The sequence below is a fragment of the Physcomitrium patens genome, chromosome 19 (genome assembly GCF_059467195.1).
Source record: "Physcomitrium patens ecotype Gransden chromosome 19, ASM5946719v1, whole genome shotgun sequence".
Taxonomy (NCBI): Eukaryota; Viridiplantae; Streptophyta; class Bryopsida; order Funariales; family Funariaceae; genus Physcomitrium; species Physcomitrium patens.
The window spans coordinates 666,000-678,637 of record NC_143428.1 but is presented as its reverse complement, the minus strand read 5'-3'; the positions used below and the strand labels follow the sequence as shown (position 1 = coordinate 678,637).

General features: G+C 39.0%; 3 protein-coding genes and 1 long non-coding RNA gene across 7 annotated transcripts; 3 read left to right on the top strand and 1 right to left on the bottom strand.

Annotated features, from left to right (window-relative positions):
- Positions 1-290: 290 nt before the first annotated feature.
- LOC149987325 (uncharacterized) lies at positions 291-927 on the bottom strand. Of its 2 annotated transcripts, none has more exons than XR_016498762.1 (3): positions 802-927; positions 540-658; positions 291-437 (listed from the first exon to the last, which is right to left on the bottom strand). It is a non-coding gene; the product is annotated as an uncharacterized LOC149987325 (long non-coding RNA). The 2 variants fall into 2 exon arrangements; XR_016498763.1 differs by having other exon boundaries at positions 540-578.
- A 76-nt stretch (positions 928-1,003) lies between these two features.
- Positions 1,004-3,952, top strand: LOC112296170 (OVARIAN TUMOR DOMAIN-containing deubiquitinating enzyme 3). The gene is made up of 8 exons (XM_024548463.3): positions 1,004-1,141; positions 1,698-1,866; positions 2,098-2,185; positions 2,392-2,455; positions 2,697-2,802; positions 3,117-3,171; positions 3,322-3,375; positions 3,511-3,952. Exons 1-8 carry the CDS (start codon positions 1,126-1,128, stop codon positions 3,655-3,657), a joined length of 699 nt encoding a protein of 232 aa, XP_024404231.1. The 5' UTR covers positions 1,004-1,125; the 3' UTR covers positions 3,658-3,952.
- Positions 3,953-4,971: 1,019 nt separating this feature from the next.
- Positions 4,972-10,674, top strand: LOC112296169 (uncharacterized). 2 transcript variants are annotated; one of them, XM_024548461.3, is made up of 17 exons: positions 4,972-5,117; positions 6,241-6,352; positions 6,733-6,785; positions 6,967-7,024; positions 7,254-7,338; positions 7,538-7,604; positions 7,733-7,836; positions 7,939-8,013; positions 8,115-8,235; positions 8,475-8,512; positions 8,742-8,774; positions 9,064-9,123; positions 9,423-9,518; positions 9,612-9,723; positions 9,877-9,911; positions 10,070-10,138; positions 10,325-10,674. In XM_024548461.3, the coding sequence occupies exons 1-17, from the start codon at positions 4,997-4,999 to the stop codon at positions 10,373-10,375; spliced, it is 1,290 nt and encodes a 429-aa protein (XP_024404229.1). In that variant the 5' UTR covers positions 4,972-4,996; the 3' UTR covers positions 10,376-10,674. The 2 variants fall into 2 exon arrangements, with proteins under 2 accessions (XP_024404229.1, XP_024404230.1); XM_024548462.3 differs by lacking the exon at positions 6,241-6,352 and having other exon boundaries at positions 6,733-6,790.
- Positions 10,446-11,506, top strand: LOC141044498 (uncharacterized). Of its 2 annotated transcripts, none has more exons than XM_073528920.2 (3): positions 10,446-10,782; positions 10,952-11,059; positions 11,325-11,506. In XM_073528920.2, exons 1-2 carry the CDS (start codon positions 10,446-10,448, stop codon positions 11,026-11,028), a joined length of 414 nt encoding a protein of 137 aa, XP_073385021.1. In that variant the 3' UTR covers positions 11,029-11,059; positions 11,325-11,506. The 2 variants fall into 2 exon arrangements, with proteins under 2 accessions (XP_073385021.1, XP_090101051.1); XM_090244925.1 differs by having other exon boundaries at positions 11,307-11,506.
- Positions 11,507-12,638: the final 1,132 nt, after the last annotated feature.

Genomic DNA, 12,638 nt, shown 5'->3' with positions numbered 1-12,638 from the left:
ATGAGAATTATCAGGCGTCCTCATGCTTGAATGAGTTGTGAACTGAGTCAAATGCCACGATTTATGTTTCAATTGATGCTCAACCAACTCTTGGCCCAAGTTGGATTGGATTCCACCAACTAAGTAAGTGCGCTCTAATGCAAGAGACAAGCACACGTTACGAATAATTTTCCTGGAGCTTGTGCGCAAGCTTTATCTCGTAAGAATCTCATATGTTAAGAAACTCACATCCGTTATAGAGGTGTCATGCATAATGTTTCTATATATTCAAAAATTTACGGTTGTTATACTTTCCAGCTCAAGCTGAATTGCCGACTGCTTGAATCGTAGCACCAACAACTTGTTTATTATGAAAACTTGACGACGCACAGTCCCGTGCGGGGCGGCGCGTCGACAGTTATTTTTTAAAATTCTTCGTGTGTTGGAGTGGAAGAGTCCTGCAACAGCACACAAACATACAAGACTAAATATACTGAAAAGACGATGCAGTGTTCAGTCTTGGAATCGTAGGGCCCTGCACAAAGCCACAAACACCTCACCTCGTATTCCAAGGCGTCCGGCCGTGTGGAGCACCCCTTCTGCAACCAGCACGGTACACAAGCTCAGAAGCTACACGATTGACGGTGCCAAACATCAACAACAAAAGAGTGGAAGAGCCCTGCACAAACAAAAGTACACAGTAATCACAAACAGCAGCACACACAAGCACACAGGAGAGAACACAGTAAGCACAACAAAGCAGCACAAACAGAAGCACACATAAACACACAAGACATTAAAAGAGGGGACCAAGGGACTTACGTCAAATCGCGTCATAGGAACGAGAATCGATGCAAGTCGGCGAGACAGGAAGAATCTGTGACATGCGTTCGTTATATAGTTACAGGGCGTGCTAACCCAGGGCAGCCCCATCCTCAGCAGTGGATGAACAATTTCTGCGCATTGTTTCTATTCATCTGCCCGTTCTAGGGGTTACACATCGAGAGCGGGCTGCAAGGGGGGGGGGGGTGCCAGTGTTGCCCCTCCCCCTCCCCAGATGATGCTTTCAGAGTTGTGTATGTGTCCCCCCCAACCCATCGCTGCTTCCCTGCTCCTCCCCCTCCCCCTTCCTCCTCCTCAGCATCCATGGCGTCTCTCACTGGTACTCCCTATTCTTCCCTCGCATACCGCCACCCCCCCTAATTCCCTTTCTCTCTCCCCCTTTCTTCCTTTTGCTTTCTTTACTTCTGACTTCTCACAATATATCCTTCGTCGTGTCGCATTGTTGTTGTCGAACTGTAGCCATGTATCGCATAGCATGCTAGCAACAAGGGTCGAAGCGGGGTTTATTGCACGCGTTCCCGTGTGGGGCGTTCTTGCCCTTTCTTGGGTGGAGAGACGATATCTGCTGCCTCATTGTTCGCGGACACGAAGGATAATTCGTGTCTGTCTATGTTTGCGGGCGGATTTATTCTGCCCTCGGACATATTTCAGTTCGAATCATTCTGGACTTTAGTTTCTTTGATGAATTGGGTTGCATTCTGCGATACGTTGGTCGCTATGGTTCCATAGCTTTCGATGTGAAGATTACAGAGGAGTTTCAAGTCGGGATTGGGTTCTTTCTAAGTAGCCTTCTTCATGAAGAGACTTGTCTGTCACATTGCTGTGAGCAGGCATTGAGTTCAGAGCAGCTCTCTCATAGTATCTTGTCTGTGCAGAATCTATAATGTCTGAACTAGCAGATGGCACCGCATGCTTCGAATTTGTCGATACAACAGATAATTCAGCATTCAGTCTTCCATTTGCTTCCATCTCATCCGCTTTCTCGGGCTTGCGACCAAAACAATCGCTCCCTTTTGCTAGAATTGCCAGAGGAGGGCAAGCTCGGTAAGTTTTACAAAATATGGAATTCTTGTGCATCATACTATCACCTCTTTGCGTGTGGGCTTCGCAGGACAATCATAATTAGTTATGAGAAAACCGGTCATTTGTTTGGTCTTATCAGACTGCTTTAGGGTTTAAGCTTCAAAGTTGTATGTCTTTCATAATTGCTGTTTACAGTTTGCGATGTATCCACGCAGCAAAATTGAATACAGTAACAATTGTTTAGAGCCTCAGACAGGGTACGTCCCAGGCGCTGAAGAAGGTGGAGCATTTCACCGTTCGGAGAATCGTCGGAGACGGGCGATGCATGTTTCGAGCTCTTGTACGTCAGCTTAATCTTTTTACTCGCTGCCATCCTCCAAAACTGTGTAGATCCCGTATGCCCATTAGGATGTTTACACCTCGTGCTTCGTGATTCTTGGTCACATATGTTGGTTTTGTCTGTTTTTTAGTACTTTTGATGTGTGTACTAATTGTGAAGTTCAAGGAACAACTTAATTATTACTTGTCTTGGTTTGGTTGTTGCAGGTACAGGGAATGGCTCTGAACAAGGGCATGAACCTGAACTCTACAGAGGAAGAACAAGAAGCAGGTTAGTGATGATTCACTCAATCACATTTCGCATAGCTCAAGAATTACGTCTTTTAGATGTGGATGTTGTCCTCCTTCTAAATATAGCCCAACTCTGAGATGCTTTTAATTGCCTGAAATTAGTTATGTAAATGCTTCATCAGGATCGTTGGTCTGGCATGCTGGAAAGTGGGTTCTTTTAAGTTCGTTGGTTTGGTCAGAAGGGTCATTTTGGTAGATCCGATGTTGGGGGTGGTGTGCAGATCAGCTTCGATTCGCAGTTATGGATGCAATATGTAGAAGCGATAAACGAAGGACCTTATATGAAGAAGCCCTGATAGCCATAACAGTTGAAGAATCGTTGAAGCGGTACAAGACATTCTCGACCTTATTTTTCTCATACAGCTGCGTATGGTGCTGTTTTATTATATTTTCTGGTGGTAATTGTCTCGATGGACATCGCAACTCTGCAAGTATCTGTCTATGTTCTGACTGAGTTGTAAGTGTGATCTTTTTTGGTATGCACCTCCTACCTGAATCGTTTATGAGAACATAATGAACATACATGGGTTTCGCTGGAAGGTCACTAATTGGAGGTACTCAAACAGTAGACTGAAGGTCGAAGCTACAGACCGAGTGTTTTCAAGTACTTTTATTCTGACCTCCACGTTTATTGTGAACAGATACTGCCAAAGGATCCCTAATTCAAGTTTCTGGGGTGGTGAATCAGAACTGCTTGTAAGTCTTAGTTCCTCCTTTATACCCGAGAACTCTTAAGATACAAGGTGCTGTAATGTCGGTCCTTCGACTCTCGCTTAACCTCTTTTGAGCTAGTCAGTGAATCTAAAATAATATTCTGTGAAACAATTTTTGGCTTTTTATCTACAGGTATTGTCAAGAATGTGTTCGCAACCTGTAATTGTGTACATTCCCGAGTCAGAGGTGAGGTTTCCATCTCACGCTACGTCATGAATATTGCAGTGGAATTTTCCATGCTGTCAACTTGCTGTTTTCTTCTCGTGCTGTATGTACAAGAGGAGCATGCTACTTTGCTAATCGGAATTTGAATTATGACAGGCAAAACAGGCTGCTAGGTGGGGCACAGGCTACATTCCGATAGCTGAATATGGTTCCGAATATACCAAGCCAGGAAAAGACAGGAAAGCACGTAAACCTGTAAGGCTACTGTACAATGGCAGCAACCACTATGATCTTCTTATTTGAGCACAAGCTGTACCGTTCTTACCTTTTTGCTGAAGCGACAGATGCACGCAGATGGCCTACTTGAAACACTGAAACTACTCACCGTATATGCGAAATAGATTTTTTTTTGCGTGTTCATCGTGAGTTTATCATTTAATTCAAGGTAACATAGTGGGTTGAAAAATTATTAGCTAGATATTTGGTTTGTGACATGAGTGATGCTTCACATCAAAGGAAGATGAATCATATGTTTGAGTCAATGGGCAGACTTGATATGATGTCCAGTATTCAATGATTGTGTTCATGATTTTCTTCACTGTTTAGTTGGTCTTGTGCGAGCTTATAAGCTTGAGTATTGTCAGGAGTTGTGATTCCAGATTCTGCTCCTCATCGTGGTGAATTGGACAGTACCATCACACCTGAAAATATTTATTTCTTCTTGAGTGTAGTATCTATCCCTCGATGATTATTCCATCAGGATTTGTACCTTGAGGAGACGCATTTATTGATGTCGATATATGTAGCACCGATGCAAGGGGAAGGTTCCCGAATCCAATAAATAATCCAAACATAATCCCTTGGATTTGAAAATTTGAAAATTAAAAATTAAAATGGTATTCATAAGACCTATTAGAGTGATTTTGAAAAGATGAATCTCTTCAAATTTTGCGTCTTAAAACACAACGTGAAAATCGATTGGATGCTAGGTATACTTCTAGCAAGTACTTATAATTAGAATTCTGCATTACGCACACTCATCGCAAGCAGAGAGGGTTTGTGGTTCCAAACACATACTGCAAAATGAAATAATATGAGTATTTTTTTACACAGGTATTGAATGGCATGAAAGTCTTTTTAATAATGAGTTATATTCTTTAGAAATAATTCAAACAAGAACCCTGCACATGATTATAAAAAAGTAAGTGCATCGAAGTACTTTGTATAGTGACTTGCTTCTGAACCACAGTATAATCCACACAACAGTTTCAAAACTTGTAATAAAGAATAAAGATATGGAATTCTAACAGACATAGTCTCAAAGAATATAACGTAGATTCAAAGAATGTGCTGATGAAGAAACAGTAGTCGTGAATATGAAGAAGAAGTGCATGGAATTTAGAACCATGAAAGACACCTACCTGGTCGTGGGGTATGTCCACACAGAAGGAGAGGCGGGGATGACGGGTCCCGGCGGGGGGGGGGGGGGTGATTTTCCCGCCCACTCGACACCAGAGGCGGGCAAGGGCAGAGCAGAGAGAGAAGTCAGGGTAGGGCAGGGCAGGGCCAGGGAGGAAGGGAGGGAGAGGAGAAAGGAGGAGGGCTGCTCTCTCGGTCTCCGCCATAGCCATAAGCCATAGCCATGGCGCCCATTGTGCCCGTAAGCTTGCGGTCGGCCTCGCCACCCCGCATCTGGAATGTCCACGACTCCAAACGTGCTCTTCTTGACGTCTCCGATCACGGTCTCAAAATTGCCTACAAAGGTGTCACCCTTTCTCCTTCTCCTTGCCTTCTTTTTCAGTTAGGGTTTTTCACTCTGCTCTGCCTTGCTCTTGCAACTCCATGCCTCTTTTACGTTTCAACCTCAGCGTCAATTCGTATCCCAGTATGTCAGGCGTCGTAATGTATCAATCTATTGAGAGTTGATTCTTGGCTGAATTCGGTTTTGAGATTTAGCTGATGGAAGTACAACCTTTTTTTAGGTTTAATTCTGCGATTCCTTTTAAAGCTTTAGTAATGCGTTAACGCTTGAAACTAATTCTTATCTCAGTGCGTCTCTGGAGGTGAGAAGGTAGCTATGAATACATTTGACTGGACTTGGGTCGAGTCAATCTTGCTGGACTCCATGAACAGAATGTAGCTCAAATTATTATGTAAAAAGTGAAATTTTAATCATCCAAGTTATGTCACACTTAGTTTTTTCTCAATGCTTTACTTGCACGATTGAAGGGCCTGTGTGAGAAATAGAGTGCGATTTTTCATCAGCATTTTATCTTGGAATTACTTTGAAATGATCGATTCGAGATCGGGTAGCTATGCTCATGTGTCCCAAGTTGGAACATTACTTGTTCTACAATTTGAATTTAAGCTTTATGAAGTAGTCCGCACAATCGTAAGTCATTAAATTTGTGAATGACCATTTGCAAATATAATCGTACTTAATAGTTTTCGAGAGAACAGGTAGGAGTACGCAGTCTGCGTTTCATCATTGTCCCTAAAACTTACTTGGATCACAAGACGATTTCATCTATCGTAGAAAAGAATCTGCGTAATTCTGAAATTCGTGGCTGTTGATTTCAACCCATATTGCATGGGTGGAAACGGCCATGTTTGATGTTGACTACGGAATGTGTTACTTACGAATGGCATTCCGATCAAAGTATAGAATTACCTTGAGTGTCATTTTTAAATTTAGAATTTGATTATTATTATTATTATTATTATTATTATTTCATTTTGCTGCAGTACCGGCTATGTTCGGAGATTTTGGTAAATTTTTTCATTTAGAATTTTGGTAAATTTTCGGCATACACTCTCATGACTAGGGGTCAGCTAAACCGCCCTTGATACGTGAAACCAAGTCTCAAGCCAAGAGTGTGCTCGCAGGTCTTGGTAACTCTGATACAGATGCTGGGGCAATTCGGGCAGATAACCCCGCCCCTGAGAGTGAACCTCTGTATTATTTTGAGGTCACTATAATTAGCAGAGGCAGGAATGGGTAAGTCTGTTTATCCCGTGGACAACAACATTTCAACCTCTCAGTATCTTATTCACCCTTTTTTATTCGCACTCAAGTTTTCTTCTTCCTCCTCTTCTTTCCTTCTTCGTCCTTTTTTAAAAAAATTTACTGTCATTAATGTTGTTCAACTTTTTTCGTCTTTATCCCGGACATTCTATCGTTGGGACGGAGAGTAGTCATTGAGACTTCAAACGGATGGTAATCCTCTGAAAGAGAAGCTACAGAAGATTGTGTGTTGTTGGTCATATTGAAGTATGCCGATGCCAGGAAATTAGATACTTTGTAGTGTCTGTTTGTGTGCTTAACAATTCTTTTTTATTGTATTGAATCTCATAATTTTGAGTTAAAATATTTGGTAGGTACATTGGTGTGGGGTTGAGTTCACCTCAAGCTTCGCTCAGCAGATTACCTGGTTTGGTTTGCATCCTTTCTACCCTTCCCTCTCTTCATCTCTCTCTCTCTCGCTCTCGCTCGCTCGACTTTCTGAAAACTGTTTTGCCTCTCAAGAATCAGTTATTTTCACGCTTCAAGTGAGTGAATATATGCACAATTATTGTCTGTATTTAAATTTGATGATGCGTTGTGTTTAACAGGGTTAGAAAGAAATAGCTTCGGTTATCATGCCGACGATGGCAACGCATTTACTGGTTGGTGGGTGCCTTGTCACTGCTGTGGTTCTTCCCTTAATGGAGCAAAGTTCAGCTGAACCAAAAGAGGCTAGGGTGTTTTACTTTACAGTTTTTTGAAATCTACATCCTAAGTTTTATCTTTAATTGTTTTTTGGAGCGAATCGATCACTTTCTTCCTTCAAGTACCAGCGTTACTTAAATTGGTTCTTGATTTGTTTTTCATAACACTTGAAATTCCGTGCGATTTCCAGTTGTACATCAACCTTGAGCCACGAAGGCACCGCATATGGCCCCACATTTGGGAAAGGAGATGTCATTGGGTGCATCCTCAATCAGGTTAGTCTATCTCCGATGCTGTTGAAATTCTTGCACGTGTAATTATTTGGAACAAGGAAAGGTTTATGATTAGGATTGTCATCTCTTGTAATGATTTTTGTGATAAAATTACATGCGATAAGCAGCAAGTTTCTACGTGTGTTTTCTTTATGACATCTCTGCATTTGTAGTTTTCTTCAACCTATACTTTTTGTTGCAGATGGACCACACAATATCGTACACTAAGAATGGTGTCAACCTAGGAGTTGCCTTTAGGGATGTGAAAGGTGATTTTGCCCTAGTCGGTTCATGTTTGGTTGTTCCTTCGTATTTTTCAGCTTTTTACAAGCTAGTCTTTCAGATGAGCATTGTCAGCAAGATGGGGCTTAATAGTTTTTCACTGGGTGCTGTGTAGGTTTGAGTTTATACCCAACTGTAGGACTCAGGACACCTGGTGAGAAAGTGGAAGCCAATTTTGGTTCCAAACCGTTTATCTTCGACCTTGAAAATTTACAGAAGGTAAGGATTTTTGTGTGTAGTTTCAGGGTAATGTTTCCTGAAGATCTGTGTGTTCCTTGTCGGCGAAATAACTTCACAGTGCTTTGTTTGTAATGTCAACAGGCTCTCGAAATGAAGACTTTGTGGACAATTGATGGCATTGGAACACCTGACAAAAATTCCAGACTCCACTCATTGGTGGGTTTTTCACCTGATGCTATTGTTGACTCGGATCCTGTTTTGTTATTCATGAGAAACTTCGATTGAAAATTTAATTTATGATGCTTTGATTGAAACAGGTTGACTCGTATCTTATGCATTATGGATATAGTGATACAGCTAGCGCATTGATTAGGGAATCTGCTCTTGAAGGCAAGGTCATCTCTGTCAAGGAAGCTGAGAGTATGCATCTTCGAAGAAGTACTTTCTGACATCCTAATTATCATTTCAAGTTCAGTACGTAGCTTGATATTTAGACATGTATTGATTTGTCTCGCTTCTGTCGTTTTAATTACGTAGGAATGGGTCGGAAACTCAAGATGGAGGTGCTTCGTTAGACCCTGGACAGCCACTAACAATTATGTTGCTGATTGATGCATGTATTTGTCCTCGTTTGTTCAATGCTTTGATAGTAACGGCTATTGCTGAAATGTGTACAGAAATACAGGAGGCAGTTCTGGATGGCCGTATCGATGAGGTGAGGTCCTATTTACTCTTACAAGTATAGAGATTTCTGTGTAGTTAAAGATGTCTTCCATAGTATATGATTGGAGGACAATTCGGTGATGCACACTAGCAAAAGTTGTTGATTGCAAGCCATACATGTATTTGGTTGGATCCTCAATCAATGTCGTAAGCATTTTTCTTTGACTTTTCGAAGGTTTTTCCTCTAAATTTGGTAAGGAATGGACTATTGGTGTATGCAGGCAATTGAACAAACAAACTACATTGCTCCCGAGGTATTGAAGTGTTCCATAGTCATTATATGTTCATGATACACCCTTGTAAGCTCTTTTAACACACCATCGTGTAGTATCTTGTTCTCGTTGCTGCACGAAATAAAATATGTTGTACTCTGCTCTTTTACTGAAGATCTCTTCTTCCTCTCTTTAGTGTTTGTCAATGTGTCATTCAATATTTAAAAGTAGGCGAAAGGGTGTGATCTAGTGAAGTTACTTCTTTCCACAGAGTAACCCTCTTTTTGTTTCATTGAACTTCTCTAATTTTGGATTATTTTTGGATTAACAGGTTTTGCTATCTCAACCATCAGTGCTCTATCGTTTGAAATGTCAAAAATTTATTGAGATGGTATTACAGCACAAGAACCTTCCACGCTCTAAATTTTCCTTTCTAATTTCTATGATTCTATCAATCAAGATTTAAGAATCAACTTGAGATTACTTTCTTTTTAAATAACTTAGTTCTGAGTACGATTGATCGAATTCACGTTTACCAGAAATCAACTAAAAAGATGATTGCCTGTTTGGTAGGGCCGTATTCTAGAGTAGAAGTTTGATATCGTTTCATTTGGTTAATACGAAATTCCACTCATGCAGCTTTATTCAGATCTTCTCAATCATCTTTGTGTAATAATGTATTCATTGCAGATAAGGGGTGGTGATGATGAAGCAACTATGACTTTTGGTCGCACTGAACTGTCTGAGCTCGATGCTGAATCCGAGGAGGACAAACAACATTATCGGGTATACTTCAGTTGTCCCCGCATGTGGATTATAAGACTATATATATATATTCGCGTGTTGCAGTTTTAAACCGTTCAGTTTGCCAATGAACAGGAAGTTATTTCACTGCTAGCATATCCGCATCCAGAAATCAGCCCCCTGAGACACTTGATTCAGCCCTCTCGGCGGGAGGCAGTTGCCGACTCTTTAAATCAAGCTATCTTGGGTGGGTAACAACAAATCTTGCCTCGCTTTTGAGAATCTAGTTTCTTCCAGTAATTTCTCCGAATTTCATTATGCGAACCTAGTTTCCATTAGAAGATCAAATGAGCGAAAAACCTAGGGTGTGACATCTGGTCTTGTCATGATTGGTTGGCAGTTGCTCAGGGCAAGCCTGCATTGCCTGCACTTGAGGTATGTACTTCACAAAAAGCAAGAGCTACTTTAATGAAACGTTGTGGTTTGTTTCAGGTTACCTTTTTGACTTTCTTCTTTTAAATTGCAATCGAAACCTTGAAAATGGTTTGGTAACTTCCATTTGAAAACATATAACTGTCAAATTGAATCTGCAGATGTTGCATAAACAATTGGCAGTAACCAAAGAAGTACTTTCGCAGCGATCGCCTGGCTCGGCCTCTATGGTAAGGATGCTTTTCTCTCGCGAATGTGCGGTTCATGATCATTGACGTCATGTGTTAACTTAAACAGATTCATTTGAATGGCTTATTGGTGGTGTTTTGTCTTCTAGATAAACAGATGTTTGAAAAGCAGTGGCAGATACCTAAAACCTACCGATAATGACCTAATTTTGTACTTATATTGTTCAGATCGACGCCTATGAGGAGTTTCATGGACTTTCATATATACTAGATAGGTGATGCTTAGAAAAGTACTTCGGGGTTGAAGATTGGGAACTCTGTACCTCTCAAAACAGAAGATCTGGTAGTTATGATGATCACGGCAGGAAGGCTGTATGCATACAGCTACTTTCGACTACTGGTTGCGAGAAATGAGTTAGATTGTAATCAGCCATCTTATATTCTGTATCTTCGCTGCAGAGTGTCTGACCATGCATTAACAGACATTCTACAGATCATCTCGTCACTAACCGTGTTGTCGTTTTTTATGTGTACTCCACACTTCTGGAGAAGTAAAATGTTTGAGCCTAACAGTGTAACCAGAGCTTCACCATATGTTGATTGCAACTTAGTGCAGATAAGGCGTAGTATTCTTCTGTTTGTGCAGCTGATTTCGCTGCTTGCTCGACATCATTGTGTAGGTTCAGGTGAGTAATTGCCGTCATTTCTGTCTAATACATGTTGCTGCACCTAATACATGTGCCTGTGAGTTCAGTCAAGCTGACACCATGGTAATCCCGCTTCACAACAACCAACCTCATGCTGTTTAGAACTCTTTCTCTAGTCATCCGTTAATACCAAGGATGCTCACTTCAGTTGACGCTGTGCGAAATGATGAGCTCTCGTTTGGTGTTAACGTAACTCTGCTTGCGTTTCGCTGTGAATGTTCATAAACATGGCACATGCTCGAATCCAATTCAGATGGTAGGGATTGGCCCTTTATTTCGCTGTCAAATGATTCAGAATAAAGTTTTTATAAGCTAAAATAGACAATGTATTTTGCGAGAATTCTAAACCGTTTATTTAGTAGTATATCTATGCAATTTAAACCAACAGAACTACTCTAACTCAATGATTACTGAAAAATACATATATTGGCATCACATTAGTCCAAACTGTTGGAGACGTTGTCACTGAAGTTATTCAAGTGATTTATTCGTTTCTGTCAAAGATGAATCTGTGAATGCAGAAGTATGCCTTGAATCAAGTATCAGAACTTATAAATTGTACGCCAAAGGACAATCAAAGCTTCTCGGACATTTTGAAACGATATTGTTTGAAGAAAGGAAAACATGAATTTGGGCAAATAGGTAGAACCAAAAATGATGAAAGATTTTTCCATCAATTGTTAAATAGAAAAAAAACACCAAATAGTATTGAAAAAAAGAAAAGAAAAAATCAAATACTGTTAATTTGCAATGTTCTTATGCCAAAGAAATTGAATTGCTTCAGATTATCCATAGATTCTTATTTTGTATTAGAAAAGAACCATCTTAACAGATTTAATGAACAAATTAAAAATAAACAAACAAATCAATCATAGATGTTTTCTTTTTGTTTGATAAGAAAAATAAGTAAATATTTTTATAATCTATAGACGAACTATACTAAAAACAATCTCTTTATAAGTCAATTCAAAATATCATGTCTTGTACTAATCATTGTAATTAGTTAATTGAATAATAAATTAAAATAATATAAAAAACATATATATATATATATGTTTTTGAATTTTTCTATCACTTCTAGTCTCAATTATATTATAATTGACATCAAGGTATCAAGCAAAAGAATAAATTCTCTAAATTAGTAAATTTTAAACAATAAAACATAACTCAAGCTTCGTCATTAATTACTTCATATAATTTAGAAGCCTTACTTTACACTAAATCGATTATACATAAAGTGTTATTTTTTTAAAAAGAGAATAAATTCTCTAAGATTAAGATATTTTAATTGGATATATTTGAAAACACTAGTATTAGATGTATCAACCATAAAATAACATTATACAAATAAAAGATCCCATTCAAAATAAAGATACAAATATATAATTATTTTTATAAATATCTAATTAATTTTTTTAAAAGATATGTTTTGTAATAAAAAATTTAATATTAAGATATAATTTTTTAAAATAAATATTATGTAGAAATAGCACCTATTTATTCTAAGCCTTTATTGTAAGAAAGCTTTTCTACCATGACAAGAATTTGTACATTCTTATAATTTTTACAATATTTATTGTAAAACCACTTGATAAAAATCACTAAATAATAAAGATCTAATTTGATAATTTTTATGAAGTGTATTGAAGAAAGACAAGTTAAAAATTCTAAAACTTAGCATGAACATGGTTGTACACAAAGAAAAGTGTGAAATAAGATAATTCTCATTTTAAAAAATTTTTACTTGTAGATGGTGGTTGATGCCTTAATAGACAACTTCCATCCTTTCATTTTTACATTCATCAAAGTATATACCTAATATATCATTTAGCATT

Bases quoted from the DNA above. Each gene is read 5' to 3' on its own strand.
- LOC112296170 (XM_024548463.3), top strand. The intron at 2,186-2,391 runs GTACGTCAGCTT...TGGTTGTTGCAG, and splicing joins GATGCATGTTTCGAGCTCTT to GTACAGGGAATGGCTCTGAA. The intron at 2,456-2,696 runs GTTAGTGATGAT...GGTGGTGTGCAG, and splicing joins AGAGGAAGAACAAGAAGCAG to ATCAGCTTCGATTCGCAGTT.
- LOC112296169 (XM_024548461.3), top strand. From the start codon at position 4,997: ATGGCGCCCATTGTGCCCGTAAGCTTGCGGTCGGCCTCGCCACCCCGC. The intron at 6,353-6,732 runs GTAAGTCTGTTT...AATATTTGGTAG, and splicing joins ATTAGCAGAGGCAGGAATGG to GTACATTGGTGTGGGGTTGA. The intron at 6,786-6,966 runs GTTTGGTTTGCA...TGTGTTTAACAG, and splicing joins TTCGCTCAGCAGATTACCTG to GGTTAGAAAGAAATAGCTTC.
- LOC141044498 (XM_073528920.2), top strand. From the start codon at position 10,446: ATGATGATCACGGCAGGAAGGCTGTATGCATACAGCTACTTTCGACTA. The intron at 10,783-10,951 runs GTGAGTAATTGC...TGCTCACTTCAG, and splicing joins ACATCATTGTGTAGGTTCAG to TTGACGCTGTGCGAAATGAT.